The following is a 26,400-nucleotide window of genomic DNA, read 5'->3' as shown; positions in this document are numbered from 1 at the left end:
ATGATTATTGAATAAATAGAATCTAATTCTCATGAGGTATGGACTGAATGTAATAAATAAGTACATAAATACATAGAATATTCCTAAAAGACTTGGCCAGCTAAATGAATGAGTAATAAGACACATTGCAGGGAGTGCTGGGCTGATAGAGCTGCTGCGCTAGCCTATGAGTTAAAAATTGGCTGGTCACTGACTAAAATCAAGGCAGTGCATAATAACAACTTTTAACAGCAGGGGGAGCGCTGATCAGCATTACAGCAGGGAGAGCATATCAGTAGACATCTTCATTTACCAATCTCCAAAGGTATATTCAGCATAGGGAGCCTCTAGTGGGGGGGAATTCTGCGCTGAACTATATAGATTTTAGTTTGAGCGGCGGCCGCAGATTAATTTTAACAGTTTTATTGTTTTTGCTCAATGACACATTCATTGAAGTACGCCAGAGCTACAATCTATGAACTATTGATCCTTTTTTATCTCATTCCTGCTCTCAGAAGCCATTTTCTGCTAGGAAAGTTAGAATTTGCTATCATTAGTCACACTGTAGTCACTTCCTGTCTTAGTCAGGACTGAGTCAGCCACTTACATACCTGATATTTAACTCTTTCAGGCAGAGAAAGAAAAAAGGAACACAGCCTAGTTATTTGTGTGCTAGGCACTGTACATACCCATGTCTATCTCATCATGTCACATGTCCCTTCGGGTATCCTTTAAGTCCAGTTTCACACTGCAGATTGGCGGTAGCGGTGCAAGCCGGAGGTCGCAACGCCAAAAGCAGGCCTTCTGGGCTTACTGCATTAGTATGCGGTAATCCCCATCTGGCAGCCGGCCAAGCAGAAAGTGACGCTCACTTCCTGTTGGCCAATCAATGTCATGCGCTGAAGTGTACTTAGCTTACGTGCATGCGCAACGCATAAAACAGAGGCCGGTCGTTTAAAAACCCGCACGTTGCCATTGATGTACATGACTTCTGGTCTGCTGCACATTGCTGCACGGTAATGTAGCTATGCGTTAGGGTGCTTCCGGTGCACCGCAGGCAATATGATTTGACCCATAGGCTTACATTGCCCTGTGGTAAACTGCAGTGAAAATGCCGCACTGCCCCAGACTGAAAGGGCCCTCAGTCTTTTGCCTATGCATGTAGGCAGAAATAACGGTACACCAGCCTTCTTTTCAGCCCTGCAGCTCCCAGCTGCTTTGCTGCATCCTTGTCCGGCTCCTCGGTGTCACCTGACCCACATCAGGTCACGTGACACATCAGAGCCCTGCAGAGGGGATGCAGCACAGAAGCAGGGAGCTGCAGGACTGAAGAAAACCGGTGCCCACAGGATATGTAAGTTTTCCCTGCACTGTGTTCTGCATTTCATGTGGGAGAGGGGGGGAGTTAGTGTTCAGTTTTTTTTTTATGAAAAAAAATAAAACCATATGGTGGGGCGGCTCAGTAGTCCATGGTCCCCCCATAATGTATTTTTTGGGGGTGTAATCATTACAGGATACCTTTGTCCTAAATTAATTCTGTAATTGATGTCCTGTATGTGTGGGGGAGGTGCTCATAGGCTTATAGCGTCTCCCATGGCCTGGCATCTGTCTCCATTTAGAGGGATGTCAAACTGAAATACAAAGTGGGCCGAAATTGAACACAGAGACCAACTTGTGGGACAACCTCAATATCTAGTGACTCCCTCCCTTATAAAGTACCCTGGTGTCTAGTGGCCCTCCTCCCTCCCCTATACAGTTCCCTGGTGTCTAGTGGCCCTCACCCTTCACTATACAGTTCCCTGGTGTTTAGTAGTCCTCCCTCCCCTATACAGTTCCCTGGTGTCTAGTGGGCCCCTCCCTCCCCTATACAGTTCCCTGGTGTCTAGTGGTCCTCCTTCCCCTATACAGTTCCCTGGTGTCTAGTGGTCCTCCTTCCCCTATACAGTTCCCTGGTGTCTAGTGGTCCTCCTTCCCCTATACAGTTCCCGGGGGTCTAGTGGACCTCCTCCCTCCCCTATACAGTTCCCTGGTGTCTAGTGGGCCCCACTCTCCCCTATACAGTTCCCTGGTGTCCAGTGGGCCCCACCCTCCCAGTTCCCTGGTGTCTAGTGGTCCTCCCTCCCCTGTACAGTTCCCTGGGGTCTAGTGGCCCTCCTCCCTCCCCTATACAGTTCCCTGGGGTCTAGTGGCCTCCCTCCCCTATACAGTTCCCTGGTGTCTAGTGGGCCCCACCCTCCCCTATACAGTTCCATGGTGTCTAGTGGTCCTCCCTCCCCTATACAGTTCCCTGGTGTCTAGTGGTCCTCCCTCCCCTATACAGTTCCCTGGTGTCTAGTGGGCCCCACCCTCCCCTATACAGTTCCCTGGTGTCCAGTGGGCCCCACCCTCCCAGTTCCCTGGTGTCTAGTGGTCCTCCCTCCCCTGTACAGTTCCCTGGGGTCTAGTGGCCCTCCTCCCTCCCCTATACAGTTCCCTGGGGTCTAGTGGCCTCCCTCCCCTATACAGTTCCCTGGTGTCTAGTGGGCCCCACCCTCCCCTATACAGTTCCATGGTGTCTAGTGGTCCTCCCTCCCCTATACAGTTCCCTGGTGTCTAGTGGTCCTCCCTCCCCTATACAGTTCCCTGGTGTCTAGTGGGCCCCACCCTCCCCTATACAGCTCCCTGGGGTCTAGTGGCCCTCACCCTCCCCTATACAGTTCCCTGGTGTCTAGTGCTTCCCCCTCTTTCCCTCATATGGCTTCCCTAGTGATCTAGGGCTTCACCTTCAATATAGCTTCCCTGGTGGTCTAGAGTGGGCCAAACCTAATGAAACTGGGTAAACCACACAAGGGCCAAATATGATGGCTCTGAGGGCCAGATTTGGCCCACGGGCCAGAGTTTGACATGTATGCTTTAGATGTAAAGCTGTCCATTCCAATGTCCTGGTATGCACAGCCCAGGTGCAGTATGTCCACGGGAGTATGTGTGCACTCCCATGGGAAGACAAAGCCGGCACACGTGCCCTCTGACCCAGACATACTAAGCGTGTGCATGTGCAGTACGTCCATTTGGGCACCTTTTGACCGCACTCCCCGCCGGCCTCTAGTCCAGTGTGTGGGCTGGCTGCATGTTCCTGCAGGAGTGCGTGCATACTCCCGCGGACATACTTCTCATGCGCCAACTCCGCCGACAAGGAATGGCCCGCTCTACAGCTAGACGGAGGCAGACGCTGAGGCCATGGGAGGTTCGGTAAGCCAATTAGTGCTGGGCCAAACATAATGCAAAGCGGGGAAACCATTTGAGGGCAAAATTAAATGGCTCTGAGGGCCAGATTTGGCCTGCTGGCCGGAGTTTGACATGTACAGTATGCCTTAAGGTGGCTGTCACAGACCGCTAGGCCGGTCTGCGGGTGGGGTAAATCGATCAGCGTCAGAAATCCTCTTACACGGTCATTTGTTCATCACGAAGGGTAACCCGCATTCGCAATTTGATGAACTGACTCGCGAAGGGAGCGTTCTGATACCAACCGAATCACTCCACACACATATACAATTCAAAGATCTGCCACCAAGCGAGTTACACAGCCCGCTACTGTAATTTTACTAGGACTTCGAGAACACTTTAGTAACCCCTAGCAGTATGCAAGAATCTGGGCCAGATCGTTATGTCTGGGCCGGGTTCTCGCATACGGGTTATAAATGTATACTTCTATTAAACACAGGGTAGCGAGTTCAGGAGAATAGGTACGATTGTGTATGTTCAGCAACAGGTCATAACCGCTAAACGATTTTTAAACGTTTAATAACACAAATGCATTACATACAGTTATATACACCTATTAACATATAAAACACAGAGCTTAAAAATAAAAGGAATAAAACAGAAAGTTCTTACTTAGTTAGCTGAGCAGTCCATTTGAATCATGAAGAAAATAGTCCAGTTTAAACGTAGGCATTCAGCTTAAAAGTCCTTTGTACACAACATGCGCCCGGTTCTTCCGTGAGCACATGTCTGGACTTCCCTAGTCGATGTAAATTGAAGAACTGGGTGGAGTTCCTTGCAAACGCTTTTTACTGACCAGAGTTTTGGGGCGGTCACTACCTGGAAAGTAGGTGTGTTGGAGGCAGGGTTACCTCCTGGCAAGTCAGGTTACCACCCACAGACTTGGAGCAAGGAATGTACCAATTATTAATAATTTGTGTAATTCCGCCCCAGATGGGTGCATCGCAGATCCGAGACCATATTCATAAGCAGCATGCGACTCTGTATTAAATGAGACTATACACGCCTAGTCTAACGAATTTGCTCTACGCATGCCGGATAAAGCGGTTTCTCAATTGATTCCTGATAGCTAGAGAAGGATAATTCATGTGAATTATAGACCTGTTTCCTAGGTATCAGGAAATGTAATTTTGGTCTTGCTGTGACAAACCTATTTTGAATTATTAATAAGTTAACGTTCCCTTTGTGTGAAGCTATACGCTTGGAGGGAAATTTTGAATCTCAACCAGTTTGAGCTGGTTTTCCTTTTGGGGAAAGATGAGCTATGTACCAAATGCTGCTCCCCAGGTGGTCTGGCTACTTGTGAAATTCTTTCCTGACACAGGATGTGGGGGAGGTTACTGTACTCAGTAAGAGAGAGGGAAATTGACATCTATTGTGCATTTACCCAAGACTGACAGGAACTGTGCACGACCATGCGAAAGTCGATGGCGCTTACGCGCACGACTTTCGTAATATTCGTCACATCTCTCCCCTACCAGACGGACGCACAGAGTGGGTCTGCATGACCCGCTCTACGTGCCGCGTAGCTACTGAACGGGTTCTCCGCAGCGCGACAGACCGTCGGCATTCTGGTGCCGACTCCCCGCCTTATGCTGGATTGTGAAGTCATACTGCTGCAGGGACAGACTCCAACGCATGAGTTTGCCATTGGTTCCAGCAGCACGATTCAGCCAGGTAAGGGGGTTGTGATCCGTGATGATCGTGAAAGAGCGACCGTACAGGTACGATTGTAGTTTATGTAGGGCCCATACAATCGCCAAGCACTCTTTCTCAGTGGTTGAATACGCTACCTCTCGGGGAAGCAGCTTCCTGCTCAGGTAGAGGATAGGGTGTTCCCCGCCCTTCTCGTCTACCTGGCTGAGAACTGCCCCGAGTCCGTAGTCAGAGGCGTCGGTTTGCACCAGGAACCGACGTCTGAAGTCCGGGGCTTGAAGCACAGGAGCGCTGACTAGCGCCTGCTTCAAGGCCTGGAAAGCGGCCTCACACTCCGGGGTCCAACGGACTACCTTGGGGTGCTTTTTACTAGTGGCATCGGTCAGGGGCTTGGCCAGGGTACTATAGGCTGGGACAAACTTCCTATAGTAGCCTGCTGTGCCTAGAAAGGCCTGGACCTGCTTCTTGGTGATAGGCCGAGGCCATGCTAGGATGGCGTCAACCTTCCCAATGTCAGGTCTCAGGGTGTTGCCTCCCACCCGGTGTCCTAAATACTGTACCTCTGTCATGCCAACTTGGCACTTACTGGGTTTAACTGTCAAATTGGCAGAGGACAGCCTCTCTAGAACCTGCGACAAGTGATTGAGATGTTCATCCCAGGTGGTACTGAACACGGCAATATCGTCCAGGTAGGCTACGGCAAAGTCTTGCATCCCTGCCAGCAGGTCGTTTACAGCCCGCTGAAACGTGGCAGGCGCATTTTTCATGCCAAACGGCATCACCGTGAACTCGAAGAGGCCGAATGGCGTGACAAATGCAGATTTTTCCCGCGCGTCGGGTGCAAGAGGAATTTGCCAATACCCCCGGCTCAGGTCCATGATCGTTAGATAGCTCGCAGCAGCCAGCTTATCCAACAATTCATCGATGCGAGGCATGGGGTAGGCGTCAGTGGTGGTGATGGCGTTCAGCCTTCGGTAATCCACGCAGAACCGAGTTGTCTTGTCCTTTTTGGGGACGAGGACAACTGGGGCAGCCCATGCACTGCAGGATTTCTGAATCACCCCTAACTCTAACATCTCCTCTATCTCTCTCTTCATATCTGCCTGTACCTCAGGAGAGATGCGATAGGCAGATTGCCGGAGGGGCGGATGGGCTCCTGTGTCTACTCTGTGAACAGCGAGATTGGTTCGCCCGGGGGTACTGGTGAACGTCTGGCCATGCCTTCCTAACACCTCTTGCAGCTGCGCTTTCTGTGAAGGGGTGAGTTGGGGGTTGACATTGACCCCACCTTCGAACCCCCGTGTGTCGGCCAGTAAATCTAAAAGGGGATCTGTCTCTCCTGGTTCCAGCTGGCTACACACTGGCAAAGCATACTGCGTTCTGTCTCTGTGGGCCTTCAACATGTTCACGTGGAAGCTTTTTTGCCTTCTACCTCCCATGTTCACTAGATAGGTAACAGGGGTCACCCGCTTCACTACAGTGTACGGTCCCTCCCAGGCGGCGTGCAGCTTATTATGCTTTACCGGGAGTAACGCATACACTTTGTCATTTACCTCATATGCTCGGTCTCTGGCATTGCGGTCATACCACATTTTTTGATTGGCCTGTGCCCGGGCCATGTTTTCCGTTACCACCTCCATGAGTGATTCCATTTTGTCCCTGAATTTAAGGACATAATCAATCACGGACGAGTCGGTGGGGTCACCTTTTCCTTCCCACGTCTCCCGGATCAGCTTCAAGGGACCTCTGACATTCCTTCCGTACAGGAGTTCAAAGGGTGAGAACCCGGTGGACTCCTGTGGCACCTCTCGGTACGCAAATAACAGGTGAGGCAAATATCGCTCCCAGTCCCCCCCTTGCGACTCGACGAACGTTGAAAGCATCTGCTTCAGCGTCCCGTTGAATCGCTCGCAGAGGCCGTTGGTCTGCGGATGGTAGGGGCTGGAGACGATGTGCGTCATTTGGATTTTTGTACAGAGAGCCCCCATAAGGTCAGACATGAATTGTGGTCCCTGGTCTGAGAGCATCTCAGCAGGGAAGCCTACTCGTGAAAAAATGCCAAGTAGTGCATCTGCCACTTTGTCTGCCCTTAGGGAGGAGAGTGCGGCAGCCTCTGGATAGCGGGTGGCATAATCCACCACCGTCAAGATGTATTTTTTCCCAGAGCTGCTTGGAATGGGCAGGGGTCCTATTATGTCAACTGCCACCCTCTGGAAGGGTTCACCAATGACTGGCAGCGGACAAAGAGGAGCCCTGCAGGTTCTTCCCTTCTTAACCTTCTGGCACACCGCACATGACCGGCAATAATTAGTCACATCGGACCGAACTCCAGGCCAGTAGAAATGCCGTTGAATGCGGTCAAATGTTTTGTGGATCCCTAAGTGTCCTGCCAGGGGAATGTCATGTGCAGCTTTCAGCACATGCCCTCGGTAGGCCCTTGGTACCACAAGCCACTTGGCATCCAGGCCTGTCTCCTCTGTGGTGGGCTGTATCGGTTCACTATACAGCTTCCCACCTTCCCAGTACACTTTAAAACTGGCACCGTCTGCGAGTGGCTCAGAGGCCTGCCTTCTGAGCGACTCCAGACTGGGATCGTCCCTCAGTGCCTGAACAAAACCGTTAGTCTCAGCCAGCTGGCCTGTGGTATAGGTGACCAGCTGTTGAGGGGTGCTATCCCTGGGGTTGGAGCAAGGAGGGGGGGCTGCAGCGCCTCCTGCTTGCTCCGAGCTCAGGCGCTTAGCAGTGCTGCTGCGAGTCACTGCTAACACAGGTATAACATCAATATCACCATCATTGTCATCATTTACATTAGTTACACATATATTGAGAGCATCATTGCCAAGTTCTGTAGTAGAAAAGCCAGGATTGGATGGCTGTACTCTCAAACCCAGTACCTCTGTAGAAGGTACTACCACATCCCCTCCCCTCTCCTGTTCAGTCCCAAGGGTGCACAGTACCTGAGGGTTGGCAGGGGTTTCCTGTTGGCTGGCGGCAGGCTCATAATACGACACTAACCTGCCCAGGTCAGTTCCCAGCAACACGGGAACAGGGATATTATCCCAGATGCCGACTACTTTCTCTTGGGGGCCTACACCCCAATCAATCTCCACACGAGCCTGGGCAATGTGGGAAAGGGTGCCCCCCACTCCTGTGAGGGTGAGGTGCTTATCAGGGATAATGTCCTTTTCCGCAACAAGGTGGGAACGAATCAAGGTGATGTCGGCGCCGGTATCTCGGAGGCCAGTGACAATCTGGTCGTTCACCCGTACAAGCTGATGGTTATCGGAGCTGCGATGGGTGCCCTCCTGGCCAACAACCAGAGCCGATGGGGAGGAAAAGGGGTTGCTAGGCAGCCTCTGACTGGGCCCTGGCGCTGTCATCTTTGCCTTTGGACAGGCGGACTTGAGGTGTCCTCGATCCCCACACTGGTAGCACTTGGGAACATAGGTCGCATCTGACGAATGAGCAGCAGGTGTAGCCCCCGGCCTCTGTGGCTGTGGGACCCGGTTCCCACGGTTCGCAGGGGGAGGAGAGCTGGGTTGCATAGGTCTCCCCCCTCTCCAGCTCGGGACTGGAGGTTTGCGGCTGTCCGGCACACGGGTGGCCACAAAAGTGTCTGCAAGTTCTGCGGCAGCTTTGGCGGATTCAGGCTTCCGCTCCAAGACAAACTGCCGAACATCTGGAGTGCAGCAGTTCAGCAACTGCTCCTGTACGATGAGGTCCTCCAGACCTTGGTGAGAGTCTTTTTTGAGGCCCCGCGACCACTGCCGGAACACGGTCAGCAGGCGACTCTCCAGGTCGGTGTAAGAGTCGGTGTGGCCTTTCTGCAGGGAGCGAAACTTTTTGCGATAGACCTCTGGGGTCAGCTGGTATTTGGCGATAATTGCAGCTTTTATCGCCTCATAGTCATTGTCCTTGTCAGCGGGTAAGTCCACAAACGCCTCAAGCGCTTTGTCCCGCAAGTTGGGTGTCAGATATCTCGCCCACTGCTCCTGGGGCAGATGATGCTGACGACAAGTCTTTTCAAATGAGTGTAAATAAGTGTCCGGGTCAGTTCCCTTCTCCATTTCTGGGAACTTAAATTTTGGAGTCCCAAACGGGCCTGCTGTGGGCCGGGGTTCCGGAGCACTTTGCGAGGGATTTTGGCCTTGCGCTCGCAGGTTGGCCATTTCAAGGTCATGTCTGCGTGCGGCTGCTCTCTCCTCTCTTTCCGCTTCTCTCTCAGCAAGCCACCGGCGCTCTGCCGCTTCCCTTTCTGCCTGCTCCCGGCGTTCTGAGGATTCCCGTTCCGCCTGGCGTTCTGAGCGGTCAGCATTTTCTCTGACAATCTGCATGTACAGCTCAGGATTTGTATCCGCCAGTCTTTGTAAAGCATGCTGCATTCCAGCCTCAGGAACACAGGAACGGTTGGCATGGGCGGGCTCCTGCCGGCCACCATGCTCCTCAGCAGTTACAGCGACCGGTTCAGACGCGGTACCGTTTTCCTCTGGGTCTGGAAGTGGGTTGCTTTGCTCCAACCGCTCACTTTCCTCTGCCCCAGTTACAGCACCGTCTGAACCAGGAGTGTGCTCTCCCAGCATCTGCTCCGGCTGGGTATTCAGTCGCAACAAGTCCTCAATCAATTGCGATTTCTTTTTTCTATAAGTCACAATGCCTTTTTCCTCACACAAGTTTACTAGGTCTGCCACTGACATTTTCTTGTATCTTGCTGCAGCCATTTTTGCCAAATAAAAGATAGGATAGGAAAAGAGATTGGGGGGGGAACTCTGTGCTACACGTTTAGTCTATATAAATGGTAATGCACCGGTTATCGACCACAGATTTTTGATCTGTTCTGGCAGGTTAATCAAATAACGTTGCCGTTGATGTTCTGAACATACACAAATCCCAAAAAGCTGCCAAACAAATGTCACAGACCGCTAGGCCGGTCTGCGGGTGGGGTAAATCGATCAGCGTCAGAAATCCTCTTACACGGTCATTTGTTCATCACGAAGGGTAACCCGCATTCGCAATTTGATGAACTGACTCGCGAAGGGAGCGTTCTGATACCAACCGAATCACTCCACACACATATACAATTCAAAGATCTGCCACCAAGCGAGTTACACAGCCCGCTACTGTAATTTTACTAGGACTTCGAGAACACTTTAGTAACCCCTAGCAGTATGCAAGAATCTGGGCCAGATCGTTATGTCTGGGCCGGGTTCTCGCATACGGGTTATAAATGTATACTTCTATTAAACACAGGGTAGCGAGTTCAGGAGAATAGGTACGATTGTGTATGTTCAGCAACAGGTCATAACCGCTAAACGATTTTTAAACGTTTAATAACACAAATGCATTACATACAGTTATATACACCTATTAACATATAAAACACAGAGCTTAAAAATAAAAGGAATAAAACAGAAAGTTCTTACTTAGTTAGCTGAGCAGTCCATTTGAATCATGAAGAAAATAGTCCAGTTTAAACGTAGGCATTCAGCTTAAAAGTCCTTTGTACACAACATGCGCCCGGTTCTTCCGTGAGCACATGTCTGGACTTCCCTAGTCGATGTAAATTGAAGAACTGGGTGGAGTTCCTTGCAAACGCTTTTTACTGACCAGAGTTTTGGGGCGGTCACTACCTGGAAAGTAGGTGTGTTGGAGGCAGGGTTACCTCCTGGCAAGTCAGGTTACCACCCACAGACTTGGAGCAAGGAATGTACCAATTATTAATAATTTGTGTAATTCCGCCCCAGATGGGTGCATCGCAGATCCGAGACCATATTCATAAGCAGCATGCGACTCTGTATTAAATGAGACTATACACGCCTAGTCTAACGAATTTGCTCTACGCATGCCGGATAAAGCGGTTTCTCAATTGATTCCTGATAGCTAGAGAAGGATAATTCATGTGAATTATAGACCTGTTTCCTAGGTATCAGGAAATGTAATTTTGGTCTTGCTGTGACAAACCTATTTTGAATTATTAATAAGTTAACGTTCCCTTTGTGTGAAGCTATACGCTTGGAGGGAAATTTTGAATCTCAACCAGTTTGAGCTGGTTTTCCTTTTGGGGAAAGATGAGCTATGTACCAAATGCTGCTCCCCAGGTGGTCTGGCTACTTGTGAAATTCTTTCCTGACACAGGATGTGGGGGAGGTTACTGTACTCAGTAAGAGAGAGGGAAATTGACATCTATTGTGCATTTACCCAAGACTGACAGGAACTGTGCACGACCATGCGAAAGTCGATGGCGCTTACGCGCACGACTTTCGTAATATTCGTCACAGTGGCCACTAACGGTCCAATTTCTAGTGAAAAATTGTTCAAGCGATCAGAAATTCTGATCGGACAAAAAATTGTTCACTGCACCATCCACGAACCAATCTTTGCTTCCTATCTATCACAACCAACAAGAAAATCGAAATTTTGATTTGACAAAAATCCATTCGGATGACTATTTTTTATAATCGCTGGTAATCGATTGTGCCCATCGACTGAGATTATTTACAACCAATCCGATCAGAATTTCTGATCGCTTGAACGATTTTCTCTAGAAATTGGACTGTTAGTGGCTACCTTTAGACATTCCTTCGAGTACTAATTTTATAAAAGGAATGCTGAACTAAATCAGTTTCCATAGCTCCCAACTGTTTCGGAGGGACAGTCCCTCTTTGGGAACCCAGTACCTCTGTCCCTCTTTCCTCCTCATCTGTCCCTTTTTCAGGACTGATGTACTGTGTCAATATATGTATTCTTACTTTGGGAGGAATGCGGTTTTCTGCACAAACCTTTCTTGGGAGGAAGGCCGTTTTCTGCAGTTTTGATTAACTGTGACTTTTCTATTTATAACTGTTATGACACAATTTTTGTACCAAATACTCGTGTGTGTGGTTTTGCGCTGAAGTTTTAAGGAAGTAAAAAAATCACAGGTCTGAATTCTCAGTCAGGCTCATTCACTCAGCAATCAGCAGTCAGGAGGGACAGATAGAAAAGCGATGACACCAGCGTGTGGCAGAGAGATCAGTCAGTGTTGCAGAGGACGGGTGCGCAGGTACCTCAGGGCAGCCGGGCACAGGAGACAGAGCATGATGATGATGGGGAGCAGCATGGAAGAGCAGGAGACTCCCGGGGAACAGGTGGGTACGCTGCGGGGTCACCTCATCCCCCAACACTTACTGACTTTTCATGGACTTTTCTAAACTTTTACCTGCAGCACCTCTCCAGCCTCCATCACTGCAGCCGGGGAGGAGGGGGGACTCTACTGGGGTATCAGGCAGATCAGGGGGCTGTATGGGGTACACTGCGGTATGTGGGGGTCCTGCATAAATCTCAATCGGTTCCAGAGCCTTCCCCCTCCCGAGTTAGGTACCCACCAAGGGCCCTTTTTTCAATACAAGTTTTCTTTAAGATAAGGCTGAAAACCCACCTCTTTTCCCAGGCCTAAACCACATAAACACATCTCAAATCCCAACATGTTTCACCACTGCAGGGACTTCGTTAGGGAAAGACAAGCATGTGCAAAATACAAAGTGCAATGTGATGTGCGTGCAGCAGAATAGCTCAAGTCAGAGCTGCCTCCCTGTACTGACCTTCTAAACCTCCTGGTTGCTCATGCCTCTCCCTCCATTCCCTCCCACTGCCCTGTAACCTTCAAGCAGGGAAAGAGCTCATAGCCATGCTTGATTGCAGCCCAGCCATGTGTCTGCAATATTCCACTCTTTTCTTAAAGCTACATACTCACGGGGGACAATCGTCCCCCGCTGCATGCGTGCACGCGAACAGGGAGCGCGTCTAGCCAGAAAGGCAGAGACGCGGCGGAAGCTGTTTGTGAATGGAGAATCCGCCGGCCGGATGCTTCATTCACTCGCATAGGTCTCCTGTCGCTAGCCCGCGTACTCACGCGGGACTAGCGACAGTTCCGGCGAAGTTGCGGCGACAGCTGTAGCCGTCGATTGAACATGTCAATCGCCTGGCGACAGCTCCGACGGGCGACGGTTCGGGGCGCGCGCGTCATACACACGGGCGACCTGTCGCCACAACACGCGCGTGCCACGAGGTTGCGGCGACGGCCGTACCCCGTGTGTATGGGCCTTTAGTGGGGATCCTGGCAGGCTACGCCCTGTTCTGGGCAGAATGGAGAGGGTGGGCACCATTGCATGCCATTATAGGGCATTCAGAATTGCCATCTGGGACCTAGAGGTGGGGATCTTGACAAAATCCTCTTGCAGGTTGAAGCAAGATGTGTAGATTGATGACAGGTTGAAACACAGGTGACTGAAGACCATAAACCTAGCTGGCCTCAAGAAAAGCTTTACCTTCTCTCCTTTTGTATAATGTGGGGCCTGTTGATTTAGGATGGACCAGGCATGTAAAGGTTAATGACCCCATCGAATTAGACCTGACATAGATATATGTGACCTCTCATTCACTCACATAAAGATGTACACGTCAGGTTTATGTGAAGTGTAATCCAGTTCTGGCCACAAACACTATATAATGTACTGTATATGTCAGTTTGATTGAACCCATTTGACCTCCCAATATGTGAAGGTCTCATAGGTGTAAAGAGACAGTTCTTCAGCTTGTATTTATTGTTTGCTGAACCTTGTAGATACCAGTTTTGCCATACTGCATCGGGACCATCTTGTTGTCTACATGTCTCTTTTTTGGCCAGTGTGACCCTCTGCAGGCTAGGCTCCCACTCAAGTAAATATTATTCTTTTTTATGGAAATGAGGGACGGACATGTCAAAGAATCTGATGTCAAGCATAGGATTTGTCCAGTCCTGTTCCGTTGTGTCCGTTTTTTAGTTGCGGAACACGATTTCTGGACTTTTCAGACAACGGACTGAAGTCAAACGGCAATGGACACATCTGAACAGGGGTTTCATGATGTTGATGGTACAAACCTGTGTAATGTGAACCCAGCTTAACCATCTTGAGACTTTTTCCAGCCAGAGCGGACTTCCTAATTAAATTCACTTTATGCTCATTTTTCATTCAACCTCAGGTCCTCTTGACGAAGCCAGCAAATGCCCAGAATGGTGGAACTATCCATAATGGGAATGGAAACAACCAAGAAGAGGTAAGGCGTTTATTTAATGTAAGCGTTTAACGGGTCATTTCACTATTCTATGGTAAAACTGCTTTGCACAGAGAGCACCAGGCAATTTTACTGGTACTTCTGCCAGTAGAGTAGTGCACACTGTGCAATCAGTGTGACACACAGTACAGGGGTAACTCTCACGTTCTTATGGTCATGTCCTTTCCGCAAGAAACGTAAAGCTTGTTATTATACAACAGGGGTCAGGAACCTTTTTGCCTGAGAGAGCCATAAACGCCACATATTTTAAAATGTAATTCCGTGAGAGCCATACTATATGTTTCAAACTGGAACAGTAGTGCTCACGACCCTGTTGCCATGGTGATGTGTATACAGTCGATCCACCAGGCAGTGGAAGTGTAAGACACGTCTTCAGCTTCTCTTGGGTTTCAGCAACATCAGCAATTTCCCCGAGAGCCAGAGAGGAGAAATACAGACTAACAGCTTGTACAATTAGCTAGCTGACTTGGGGTTGATTCACTTTGTAGGACGAGATCCCCTCCCTTTGATTGGCCCAATAGGCTACATGCCACTTCACAGGCAGCCTATTGGGCCAAAGTGAGGGAATCTCATCCCACAAAGTCACTGGTACTGAGAGGGTCCAGAGTGGGACAATTGGAGCAGCCGTTCATTTTGGGGTAGCATGAGTAAGTTAGTAGTGCATGCTACAGCCAGGAGTGTAACTAGAAATCATTGGGCCCCCCTGCAAAACTTTGGATGGGGTCCCCTCCCGCCAAACACCCTCCCCCCCCCCCCCCCCCCCCATGCAGATACATACAGACAGCAATGAAGCACTGCACACATTTTCTCTATCAATTACATTAGCTTCTGTGATAAAATGTGCATGTTTTCACACATACAGACAGGCATGGAGTGCAGAAAACACATACAGATAACTGTCAGATAAGTGTGCTCCCAACCTCAGCTTATTACGCTCACTCTGTTCACCTCTGATGGAGCAGAACTGGCTCTGCAGCCTTCTCCAGCATCCCTACAGTGCACAGCACTTGGGGAGGGGTAGAGAGGTTGGGGGCTGGGCTTTGTACACAAGAACCTGCTGCACACTGAATAGGGACAGTCTACAAATCTTTGTTCACAAAACCTTGTATGATTCCTTATCAGTGGCTGAACAGATGCAGTCATTAGAACAAATTGTGCAGAGCAGAGGCTTTTTCTCTCCTTGCACTTAGTTGTCAGTCTCTCAGGACTGGCCCCCCTGTGGCTTCTGGGCCCCCTGCGGCTGCATCCCTTGCAGGGTCTATTGTTGCTCCCCTGGCTACAGCATTAGCGTGCCTACTTTGAAAATGTTACTTGCGCTGCCACACTAAGCTGCGCTGCTTGAGCAGTGTAGCTTAGAGAATCAACCCCTACTGATTTGTCTGTGAGCCAGATGCAGCCATCAAAAGAGCCACATCTGCCTCCCGAGCCACAGGTTCCCTACCCCTGTTATAGAAAATCGATATTTACCCATTTGGCGCAGATTGTGCAATACCTGCTACTGTTGTACGATGAGTACAAGTCAAATTGGTGTGGCCTCTCTACACAAAGTAGCTTTATCATCAGATAGTGAATCATTCTCTAAGTCATCTTAGTTAATGGCAGTGCATATGAATCTACCCATGGGAATATCGATAGTTATTAACCCCTTCCATACCAGCAGTCTTTGGCTCCTGAAAGTGTACCAGAACAGTCATGCCTTCTTCCCGTGGTCTGCCGTTGAGCCGGCATTAGCCCCTCCCGCGCATGCGCAGTAGACCCAGACAGGACCCGACTGAGCTTGTTACCAGTGCTGATCGTGGCTGAACGGCAGACCGCGGGAGGACGGTGTGGGACTCAGATGAGCTTATGCTGCTGGTGGAAGCCGTGGGTGAGTATCAAATCTTTGTTATGTGACAGCTCTGTTTTGAACAAAACTGTGCTTGCCAACGTCATGCCACACTGACCTGCAGTTCACGCAATTCTCCCATCGCTGTAGCCCCTCGCTGTGCTGTCCCTATGACGGCAGAGCTCTGTGAGCCGATCAGGAGCCTGACCCTGTCATCAATGACCACGTGATTGGCTCGCAGTAATCACAGATATCGAAAACTGTAGGCCAATTTCACCATTGAACCTAGACTATAAACTTTTCACCTCCATACTTGTAGCTAAACTTAAGAAAGAATCTTAGCCCCCTTATAAATAGGGACCAAGTGGGCTTTATTCCACTCCGGCAAGCACCAGACAACGTCAGGAAAGTTGTGGACTTTCTTCATGTTGCCAACTGGCTTTGGTCTCTCTTGATATGGAGAAGGCCTTCGACAATATAGACTGGTCTTATATGGTTTATGCCCTCCAAAAAGCGGGTATAGGAGGCGACTTCTTATAAATTGCACAATTGAAACTCCCTACCTCCACCCCTACCACGGTTCAAATTAGATGAGATACCAGGCAGGGCTGTCCCCTCTCCCCAGCGCTCTTCGCCTTAGTCATAGAACCCCTAGCCGATAGAATACGCTCCTCCCCTGGCATACAAGGCTTACTTGTGGCCAATAAAGAATACAAAGCGCATTTATTTGCCGATGACCTGCTATTAACCCTCACCTCACCCCACGCAAGACTGTGGTTACAACCTTCCCTTTCCATCGATCTCACTGACCTATTCCATTCTGAGCGCCTACTGGCAATAGCAAACCACAAGCCGGAGTCTTTCATGAAAACGTGGCAACCCTGGCTCTCAGCCAATGACCTTATAGGTCTCCGCTCTTATCCTGATATTCTACTTGACTGTCAATTACGCAAATGGTTAACTACTCAAAGGTAATTATTTACACCATGTTGACTAATTGTCGTCCTTCTTAGGATGTGACTGTGTTTAATATTATCTGTTATAAGATATTGATATGCTGTGCTCTTGGGACACTACATTGCTTGTATGTTTAATATGAAAATTTCAATAAAAGTTTTGAAACTTAAAAAAAATAAAGTTAGATACTCCCCCATGGACAGGGAGGGCTCTGGATCCTATAGAGCAGTGTTTCTCAACATTTTACTGGTATGTACCCCTTTTAAAACCCTGTACTCACCAAGTACCCCCTAGCATAGTAAACATTATCACAAGTACCCCTTGACAAATATATATTTGATGGTAGTACATTAAAATTGGTTCTAAACACTTTCCAAGCATGTACTATTGCTTTTAATTAGCAAAAATATTCATTTGGTATTGTTTAAATAAGATGTATCCTTTTCTTAAACTCTAAATTTGTTATTATTGGTAACGTTTATCAAGCCGAGTACCCCCTGGAACCATCAGAAGTACCCCCTGGGATACGCGTACCACATGTTGAGAACCTAGGCTATAGAGCCTTCCCTGTGTTCTCTTGCTCCTCTCGTTTCAGCGCTGTCACCCCTGTTGTGTGTATTCAACCAACTTGTTGAAAACACATCCATGAGCCCTTGGGAGGCTTCGGAGGCACTCCGTGCTTCTGAAGACGGGCGACTCTGTTTTGCGCATGCATGAGCGCACTTGCGTGAAGCTTTCAAAGCCTCCCAAGGTGACAATTTAAAAGGGGCGATGGCCCTGGAACGAGGGGAGGACAGGGAAGGTGCTATAGGAACAAGAGTCTACTCTTTCTATAAGTATCCATTTTTTTTTTGTCACTTTACCAACACTACTAAAGAGGTCACTTATTTCTTATGAAGGGTAGATCTTAAAGGACACCTGAAGCAAAAAGCATATGGAGGCTGTCATATTTACTTCTTTTTAAACAATACCAGTTTCCTGGCTGTCCTGTTTGATCCTCTGCCTCTAAGGGCTCTTTCACATCAGAGCTTGCGTTGGAGAAAGCTCAAAGCATACGTTTTGTTGTATGCGTTTTGATATGTGTTGCACTGCAGTGAGTGTGCGTTTTTAATGTGTTTTCAATGCGTTACAGCACATAGAAAAACGCAGGTAATTTTTTTTCTTTTAGTTTTCAACTTTCTACATTGTTCCTCTGTTGCATTCTGGGACTGATTGCCTGCGTTAACGGATTAAAAACACGCATAGTGTGCGTTTTACATTGACTAACATTGTAACGCATAAAGCTAGCAGCGGCCGAAAAACTGCGCATGGGTGCGTCGTAACGCAACGCACAAAAAGGCTGCGTTATATGTGAAAGCTAAAATGAAAGTCTATGGACTTTCATTTCACCTTGGGTAACGCAAACTTTACCCGTTGCGTTGAAACGCAGAAAATCTACCCTAATGTGAAAGAGCCCTTAGACTTTTAGCCCTAGACCCTGAACAAGCATGCAGCAGATCAGGTGTTTCTGACTGGATTATCAGCATGCTTGTTTCAGGTGTGTGATACAGACACTACTGATGCATTAACCCCTTGCCGACCACTCCACGCCGATTGGTGTGACGTCCTGGGGAGGGGTTTTGCAGGAGATCACGCGCCGATGCGCACGCAACTCTGCTTGAATGACTCCGCTCTGCCATCAGTCTCTCATCGGCGATCGCCACTAGGAGACTGTTAGACGGCGAAACGCTACGATCTAAGGCACGGGTGAGACACGGCTGTCTCCTCTAGAGCCTCAGGAAGTGATCGGCTCTTATAGGCTGATGACTATGCGAGCCAATCACTGTGATTGGCTGATGGGGAAGGGAGGGTGGGGTAATAAAAAATAAAGAAAAAAATAGTGATATTTATTCTTAAAAAAAAACACCAAACAAATATTTACAAAAAAAAAATCCCCCCCCCCCAAAAAAAAAAAACATGTAGGGAGCGATCAGACCCCAACAACAGAAAGCTCTGTGGGAAGGAAAGGGGGGGGGGGGGGGGATTACTTATGTGCTGAGTTGTACAGCCCTGCAGCGTGCCCTTAAAGCTGCCTGGTCACTAGGGGGGGGGTTTAAGCCTGTGGTCCTTAAGTGGTTAAAGATCAGCAGGATAGCCAGGCAACTGGTATTGTTTAAGGCTACTTTCACAGTGGGACGTTGCGTTTTGATGCGACGTTAAAGTCGCAACGCAAATTACAACGCAACGCCCCCCAAAAAGGCACAAAGCAACTTAATGCCCCGTTATCGTCACATACAGTAGGCATACAGGCAATGAAAAGTATGTTTCCAAGTCATAACTGAGCATGTGCAAACAGTGTAACGCAGCTAATAACATGTATAGCGCACAGCATGCAGCACTTTCTAATAACGCTACACGTTACACACAAACACAACGTGTGCACTGTGAATGTTGCACAGACTTAGTATTGCTGTGCGTTTGTCCACGTTAAAACACTTTGTAACGTGCGACTTTAACGTCGCACTGTGAAAGAGGCCTAAAAGGAAATATGACAGCTTCTCCATATGCCTCTCACTTCAGGTGTCCTTTAATCTTTTAGTATTTAGCTTCTTATGCAGTAGAAATACAAACTGACTGAGACTGGGCAGGGATACACAATCTTCTGTGAATTTCCCAGCAGGCATCTTGTTAGGCATAATCACATGATCAGTGGCCTACCTGGACGTGTTTACATTCTTCTTTTACAGCAAGGCATCGTTAGTCATTTTCTGTATTTTTAAATCTCTGGGTTTTATGTTTATATCATACAGCAGGAAAGACAAGACGTGGAAGAACCTTCGCGATCACCAAATAGTGGAACTCTTGGGGTATGTTTGAAGATGTTGGTGACTCTGACACCATCTCTCTCCCTCCCTCCCTCTCTTTTTCTCGCTTATTACTTTTACACTTAAGCTTTGTTCACATCTAAAAATCGAAATCAGCCACCCCCCCCCCCCCCCCCCGCAGCTTACTTGCGCGCTACTATTTTGTTTACAACACGTTTCAAAGCGCTTTTGCAGAGCGGTTTGTTGTTTTTTTTTACTTCCTGACTCAAGTCTGGAAGTGAACTCTTTGACCAGGAAAAGAATAAATACAATGTATTTATTCTTAAAACCGCAAACGCAATCGCCGCTCAAAGCGATTTTATGAGCATTTTGCATTTTTTCCTATACCTTCCATTGTATCAAAATCGCCTTAAAAATGCTACAAAGGGGAGGTCTACAATTTACATGTTAGGTGAGGCTGTTCTCCATCAGGTCCGCTGGATGGCCACCTCCACCTGATTGGCTGCTGGCATTTAAATCTGATTGGTTAGATGTGGGTAGGAGGGATATATAAGAATGTTGATTTTAGACAATGATGAGATGTAATGCTGAACAGCTTGAGAAAGGTCGCATGACCGAAACAGCAAGGATGTCGCTGCTACAGATTACCTTTTATAGAGGTAATCTGTAGCAGCGGTAAAACCTCTATGGAGAAATAAAAGCGCTTTAATACACACATTGGTGGTGCCGACTCTACTGTGGATTACTTATCGGAGTACTGGAGTGCGGGGTACTGAGAGTCTGGGCACACCAGGTTTTCCATTCCTGAGTGCTTGCTTCACACTGGAAATACTAAAAATGCTACATGCAGCGCTTTGCTGCATCGATCATAACTGATCCGAACCCGATCGATCCGCTCTACTGTGCAGGCGCAAAACGTCCTTTTGCGCCTGCGCAGTAGAGCGGATACAATCGGGTTCGGATCAGTTATGCAGACAACAGATAATCGATATAACTTCAGCGCTGGCCTTACAAGTCCACCACCACACCAAAGGGTTAATGGGTACGCTTACCAGACAATATGGACCTGAATTATAGGGTCCCAACAGCACAATCAGATCTGCAGCCGGCTCTTCTGCTTGATCCCTCCTCTGGCTACTCTGCACACTAATCTGGGCTTAATGTATGGCAACAGCAAATAAAATGAAAGGCCACTTCTAAGTGTAGCAGTATAATTCACATTTATTAAAATCGTTAAAAATCATAAAAACATAAAATCAACTCACATCCGGACTCTTGTGACAGGGATCCAAGGAATGTAAACAGATAATCTGAACGCAGAACAATCTCCAACTAACAGTCTGCCAGGGCCGACCGGTTTCGCTGTCAAAGCTTCCTCAGGGCTAATACTTTAGCTACTTTAGCCCTGAGTAAGCTTTGCCAGCGAAACCAATCGGACCTGGCAGACTGTTGGTTGGACAGTGTTCTGCGTTGAGATAACCGTTTACATTCCTTGGTCTTTCATTTTATTTGCTGTTGCCATACATTGAGGCCGGATTTGTGTGCAGAGTAGCCAGAGGAGGGATCAAGCAGAAGAGCCGGCTGCTGAACTGATTGTGCCTGTTGGGGCCCTGTAATTCAGGTCCATATTGTCTGGTAAGCATACCCATTAACCCTTTGGTGTGGTGGTGGTGGAATTGTAAGGCCAGCGCTGAAGTTATATCGATTATCTGTTGTCTGCATAACTGAGCCAGTGACTAGGTGTTGATCCACTGAATGTGTCCATTTCACCATCTGCATATGCAGGACACTGACTGGTGATCCTAAACAGGGCAGGATTTGTATGCTTTACCTTCCAAGGCCAACTGTCAACCACAACCCACCCACCAGCCCCGTCCTCTGCTCCCCCCATCCTGTGTGCTCCGCTGGTCTTGAGCTCCCCGTTCTGTACTCCCTCAGTTCTGTGCCCGACCCTTGCTTCCTGGTGCCCTAGGCCACTGATGGCTAACCTTGGCACTCCAACTGTGACAAAACTACAAATCCCATCATGCCTCTGCGTCCCTGAGTTAGGCTCAGAGCTGTCAGAGTATTGCAATGCCTAATGGGACTTGTAGTTCCACCACAGCTGAAGTGCCAAGGTTAGCCATGACCTTTGTGGCCATGATCCTAAATAGGGGAGGGGACCTACAGCACATCACCAATAAACAATGCCGTCCTGTGTGCCTAGACGTTCCGGGGTCAGGCCACTCCTTCAGCGAGACACTTAAACCCTGGACATCTGCATAACCCCTTCAGTTAGCTGGACTGTGAGATGGAGTAAGTTGATTACCAGTATCTGTAAAATGTCCAGGAATTGCCACCTGTCAACAGAACTGAGGTCACTATGTAGGAGCGATGAGACATCTAGAATAGGTGACTGTGACAGGTCCACTTTTTCTTTGGCTTCACCTTGACCGGGATGATGAGTAGGAAACAGTAAAAAGTGGCCATAGAAACTTATTATGAACAAGCTAGAGTAGGTTATGCAGGAGAGCAATGCTGAGTGATGGGTTATTGGTGATGAGAGATCTCAAAGTGTCTTTCTCTTTCAGATGGTCACACGATGGTTCACCCAGTATAAGACTTTGCTGCTGATAGCTGGACTGGCAGCGGTTATTGCCTTTGTCATTGGCATTGTTACCGGTATTCCTATCGGCATTGGTATGAGCACTTGCAATGGTACAGGACAAATAACCAACGGTTCAGGTAAGCTGCAGACTGTACCAGTATATTACAAGCTGTACACATTATGGTTGGTTGGTTGGTTGGTTGGTTGGTTGGTCAGTGGAATCGGGCATTGCTAGCCTTCTAAATGCAAATCTGAGCATATATAAAACAACCCCCTCCCCCCAAACTTATAATAGCCCCCTTATAAGGAAAGTGGAAGGTAATCTGCACAATTGGGCAGTAGTTAAAGGGCACCTGAAGTGAAATGGATATGGAGGCTTCCTTATGTATTTCCTTTTAAAGTGTACTTAAAGGGCCAAAATCGTCAAATTTTAAAATACATGTAAACATACAAATAAGAAGTGCATTTCTTCCAGAGTAAAATGAGCCATAAATTACTTCTCTCCTATGTTCCCGTCACTTACAGTAGGTAACAGCAACATAGGAGAAAAGTAATTTATGGCTCATTTTACTCTGGAAGAAATTTATTTCTTATCTGTATATTTACAAATATTTTAAATGTTACAGTTTTTTGCGATATTGGTCCTTTAAAGCAAATCTGAAACATAAAGCCCCTCCCCGGGGGGGATACGTCAGGAGGGGGAAGCCTCTGGATCTTAATGAGGCTTCCCCCGTCCTCCTCCGTCCCGGTGATCCAGCGATCGAAGCCCCCTATTGTCTGCAAGGTAAATATTTGCCAACCACGATCTGGCGCAGTCGCAACAGCAGCTTTCCGATGGGTTCAGGCATAAATAGCCAAGCCCAATTTGGTCCACTCTACTGCGCAGGCGACTCGAGTTGTGCGCAGTGTTCGTTGGCACTTGCAGTGAAAAAGTTTCGGGGTAGCCAGTGCTGGATCCCCCAGGCTACATAGGACAGGGAAGCCTCATTGGGATCCTTGTGTAACAATTGGTGTAGCAACACAGACGTCGTATTATTGGTGATTCTGCAGATCAGACATAATCAAAATATAGCTGGCAGAATACAAAGTATGTAGTGCTTGGTGCAACAGAAACAGAATAGTTTAGCTAGACCTCACCAGAGGAGCTGGTGGGTATTATTAGAACACAGTAACTGATTAGTTTAGCTTAACCTCACCAGAGGAGCTGGTGGGTACTATTAGAACACCGTAACTGAATAGTTTGACAAAACCTCACCAGAAGAGCTGGTGGGTATTATTAGAAGAGCACCTCACCAGTGACAAGGGCTCACTGGTGAGTAGAAAGGTCAGACAGGCTAGGATCAGTAACAGGCGGGCAGGTACAGTACAGAATCGGTAGGCAAGAGAGTAGTAAGATATCAGGCAGGGTTCAGCAACAGAGTCAGATGGGCAGAAGTACAGAAACAATAAGCAAGAGCAGAGTCAGGGGGTAGCCAGAGTCATACACAGAATATCAAAATACAGTAATTCAATAATCCTAGTCTTGTGTGAAATTCCTGGTTTCCTCCAAGATCAAAGCACACTGGATACTATCTAAGGTCTGAGCGCTAGCACGTGAGTATTCGCAACAGCAGACAAGTTGCGAGTGAACAGTGAAGGCTTATGAAGCAGAGGAGACCCCACGGCCGCGCCCACAACAATCAGCCAATCCGGAGCGCCGTGAGTCACCTCTGACGTCAGCTGACTGGCTGGTCAGCTGACGCGCCTCTTCCCCGCATAAAGGTCCTGTCTCCGCGTGCGCGATACGGCAACCCTATGTGCAAAAGACAAACCGTCCTTGGTGTACTAGACGCCAGAGGCACGGGCGAAGTCCCTGAACAGGAAGGCAAGGCGGCTGCGGAAACACCCTGCATGTCCGCAGCCGCCATTACTGCGGATGTTACAGGTTGTTACAGATTCCATTTAAGACCAATAAAATAGAATTATTTTTCCTTACATGGGCTTCCCCCAGTAGTTCGTGGGCTCCCTCGTTGTCCATCTAGTCCCGTTCATTCTCCCGCAGTCAGCTCTGGTAAAGTCCCTGAGTGAGCCAGTTGGGGACTATTGTATGTGCGTGGCCCTGACCACACCTCTACTTAGTTGCACTTCCGTGGCTGGTAGTATTTTGCACCTGTGCAGTTATAAGCCTTAAGTAACTGCCCAGACCAAGGATGTGCACAGCCAGAGTAGCATATATGCAGTAGTCCACATCTCCCAGGGCTGACAGCAAGAGAACGGAGAGGACCGGGCCTACACAGAGCGAGCCCACACACTACAGAGGGCTGGAAGAAGCCTTAGTGTAAATCTTAGTGTTGTGTTGGCCTCAGGTTTGCTTTAAAGAGACACTGAAGCGGAAAAAAAATTATGATATAATGATTTGTATGCGCAGTACAGCTAAGTAATAAAACATTAGGAGCAGAGACATACGTCTAATTGTTTCCAGTAAGAGTTAAGAAACTCCAATTGTTATCTATGCAAAAAAAGCCATTACGCTTCACAACTTTCAAAGTGGCAGAGAGGTCTGTCTTCTGAAGTATATTATCTCAACTGACAGTGAAGAATTTTCTTTTTCTCTGCCAGAGGACAGGCAAATAGTTCACTGGCCTGCTCTGTAAACACATTTAGAATGCTGAGTGGTATGTAAACTGCAAATATTAGACAAGGATGCAATGTTATAAAACACACTATATAACTGAAAATAAAGAATAAAGAATATTTTTTTTGCTACTAATGTTCTAGTAATTATCCGTACTACAAAACCAATTCATTCGATTATATATATATTTTTTTTTCTTCGCTTCAGTGTCTCTTTAAACAACACCAGTTGCCGGGCAGTCCTGCAGATCTTTCATGCATCAGCAGTGTCTGAATCACACACCTGGAACAAGCATGAGGCTAATCCGGTAACACGTCAGTCAAACATCTGATCTGCTGCATGCTTGTTCAGGGTCTATGGCTATAAGTATTATGCTGGGTACACCAGATGCAATTTCCCGCTCGATCGATGGGTGATTGGATGGGAAGTTGCATCATGTATACAAGTCCAAAGTGCACCTGATCAATGAAGCAATCAATTTTCCAATTATAAGTGCACAAAATTGATCAGTTTATGGATCGGGAGCCAATCGGACATGTCGGAAATACTCCCCCGATTCCTGTGTGTCAGACGGGATATGGCATCGTGTGTACCCAGCACTAGAGGCAGAGGATCAGCAGGACTGCCAGGCAATCTGCATTGTTTAAAAGGTAATAGATCTATCAACCTCCATATCCCTCTTCAGGTGTCCTTTAATGATTTTTGAAAGGCTCTCCCCAGAGGTTTATTTGAGTCAAATAGGATGAGTTTATAATTGAGTGGTTAAAGAGACACTGAAGCGAAAATAATTCTCGCTTCAGAGCTCATAGTTAGCAGTGGCACGTGTGCCCCTGCTAAAACACCGCTATCCCGTGGCTAAATGGGGGTCCCTTCACCCCCAACCTCCCCCCCCCTCACAAAATCAACAACCAAATTGGTCGTAGATTTTGCTGCTCCTAGAGGCAGGGCTAACGGCTGCAGCCCTGCCTCTCAGCGCCGTCTATCAGCGGCGCATCGCCGCCTCTCCCCCGCCCCTCTCAGTGAAGGAAGACTGAGAGGGGCGGGGGAGAGGCGGAGATACGCGCTGACAGGCGCGCGTGGGGCAGGGCTGCGGCGGTTATCCCTGCGTGAACCAGGGAGAGATCCCCGGCTGCACGGAGGGGATTTCGGGGGGTAAGGGACCCCCGTTTAGCCGCGGGATAGCAGCGTTTTAGCAGGGGCACACATGCCCCTGCTAACTATGAGGTCTGAAGCGAGATTTATTCTCGTTTCAGTGTCTCTTTAACCACTCAATTATAAACTCATCCTATTTGACTCATGGAGTTGGGTAGTACCGTGGCAGGGTAATGATGACTTACTTATGGGGTCGGACTTCAAATAGACCCTTGTGTATATCAGCACAGGACAATCAATGAAGGGAATATATTGTTGGAATGCTTGACCTGAACTGTGTTGAACATTACTTTTTTTCTGTATTATTATTATGTATTTATATAGCATTGACATCTTTTGCAGCACATTACAGAGTACATAGTCATGTCACTGACTGTCCTCAGAGGAGCTCACACTCTAATCCTACCATAGTCGTAGTGTAATGTCCTACCATATTATTATTATGTATTAATATAGCACTGGCATCTTCTGCAGC

General features: G+C 48.1%; 2 protein-coding genes across 7 annotated transcripts in view; both read left to right on the top strand.

Annotated features, from left to right (window-relative positions):
• Positions 1-26,400, top strand: part of LOC137570321 (snaclec trimecetin subunit beta-like) — a 902,833-nt gene that overhangs the window by 692,030 nt on the left and 184,403 nt on the right. The gene's annotated exons all lie outside the window — the stretch shown is intronic.
• Positions 1-26,400, top strand: part of LOC137570319 (early activation antigen CD69-like) — a 180,117-nt gene that overhangs the window by 114,287 nt on the left and 39,430 nt on the right. For 5 of the 6 annotated variants that reach the window (XM_068278963.1, XM_068278962.1, XM_068278961.1 and 2 more), the window contains exons 4-6: positions 13,894-13,968; positions 19,558-19,614; positions 22,143-22,296. In XM_068278963.1, the coding sequence (XP_068135064.1) occupies positions 13,894-13,968; positions 19,558-19,614; positions 22,143-22,296 (286 nt within the window). Of the gene's footprint in view, positions 1-11,946; positions 12,021-13,893; positions 13,969-19,557; positions 19,615-22,142; positions 22,297-26,400 lie in introns of those variants that run through there. The other variant, XM_068278964.1, reaches the window with a different exon arrangement.

Source organism: Hyperolius riggenbachi, chromosome 4 (genome assembly GCF_040937935.1).
Source record: "Hyperolius riggenbachi isolate aHypRig1 chromosome 4, aHypRig1.pri, whole genome shotgun sequence".
In the NCBI taxonomy this organism is placed as follows: domain Eukaryota; kingdom Metazoa; phylum Chordata; class Amphibia; order Anura; family Hyperoliidae; genus Hyperolius; species Hyperolius riggenbachi.
Note: the sequence above shows the minus strand (reverse complement) of the source record. Positions and strands in the feature narration are given on the sequence as shown.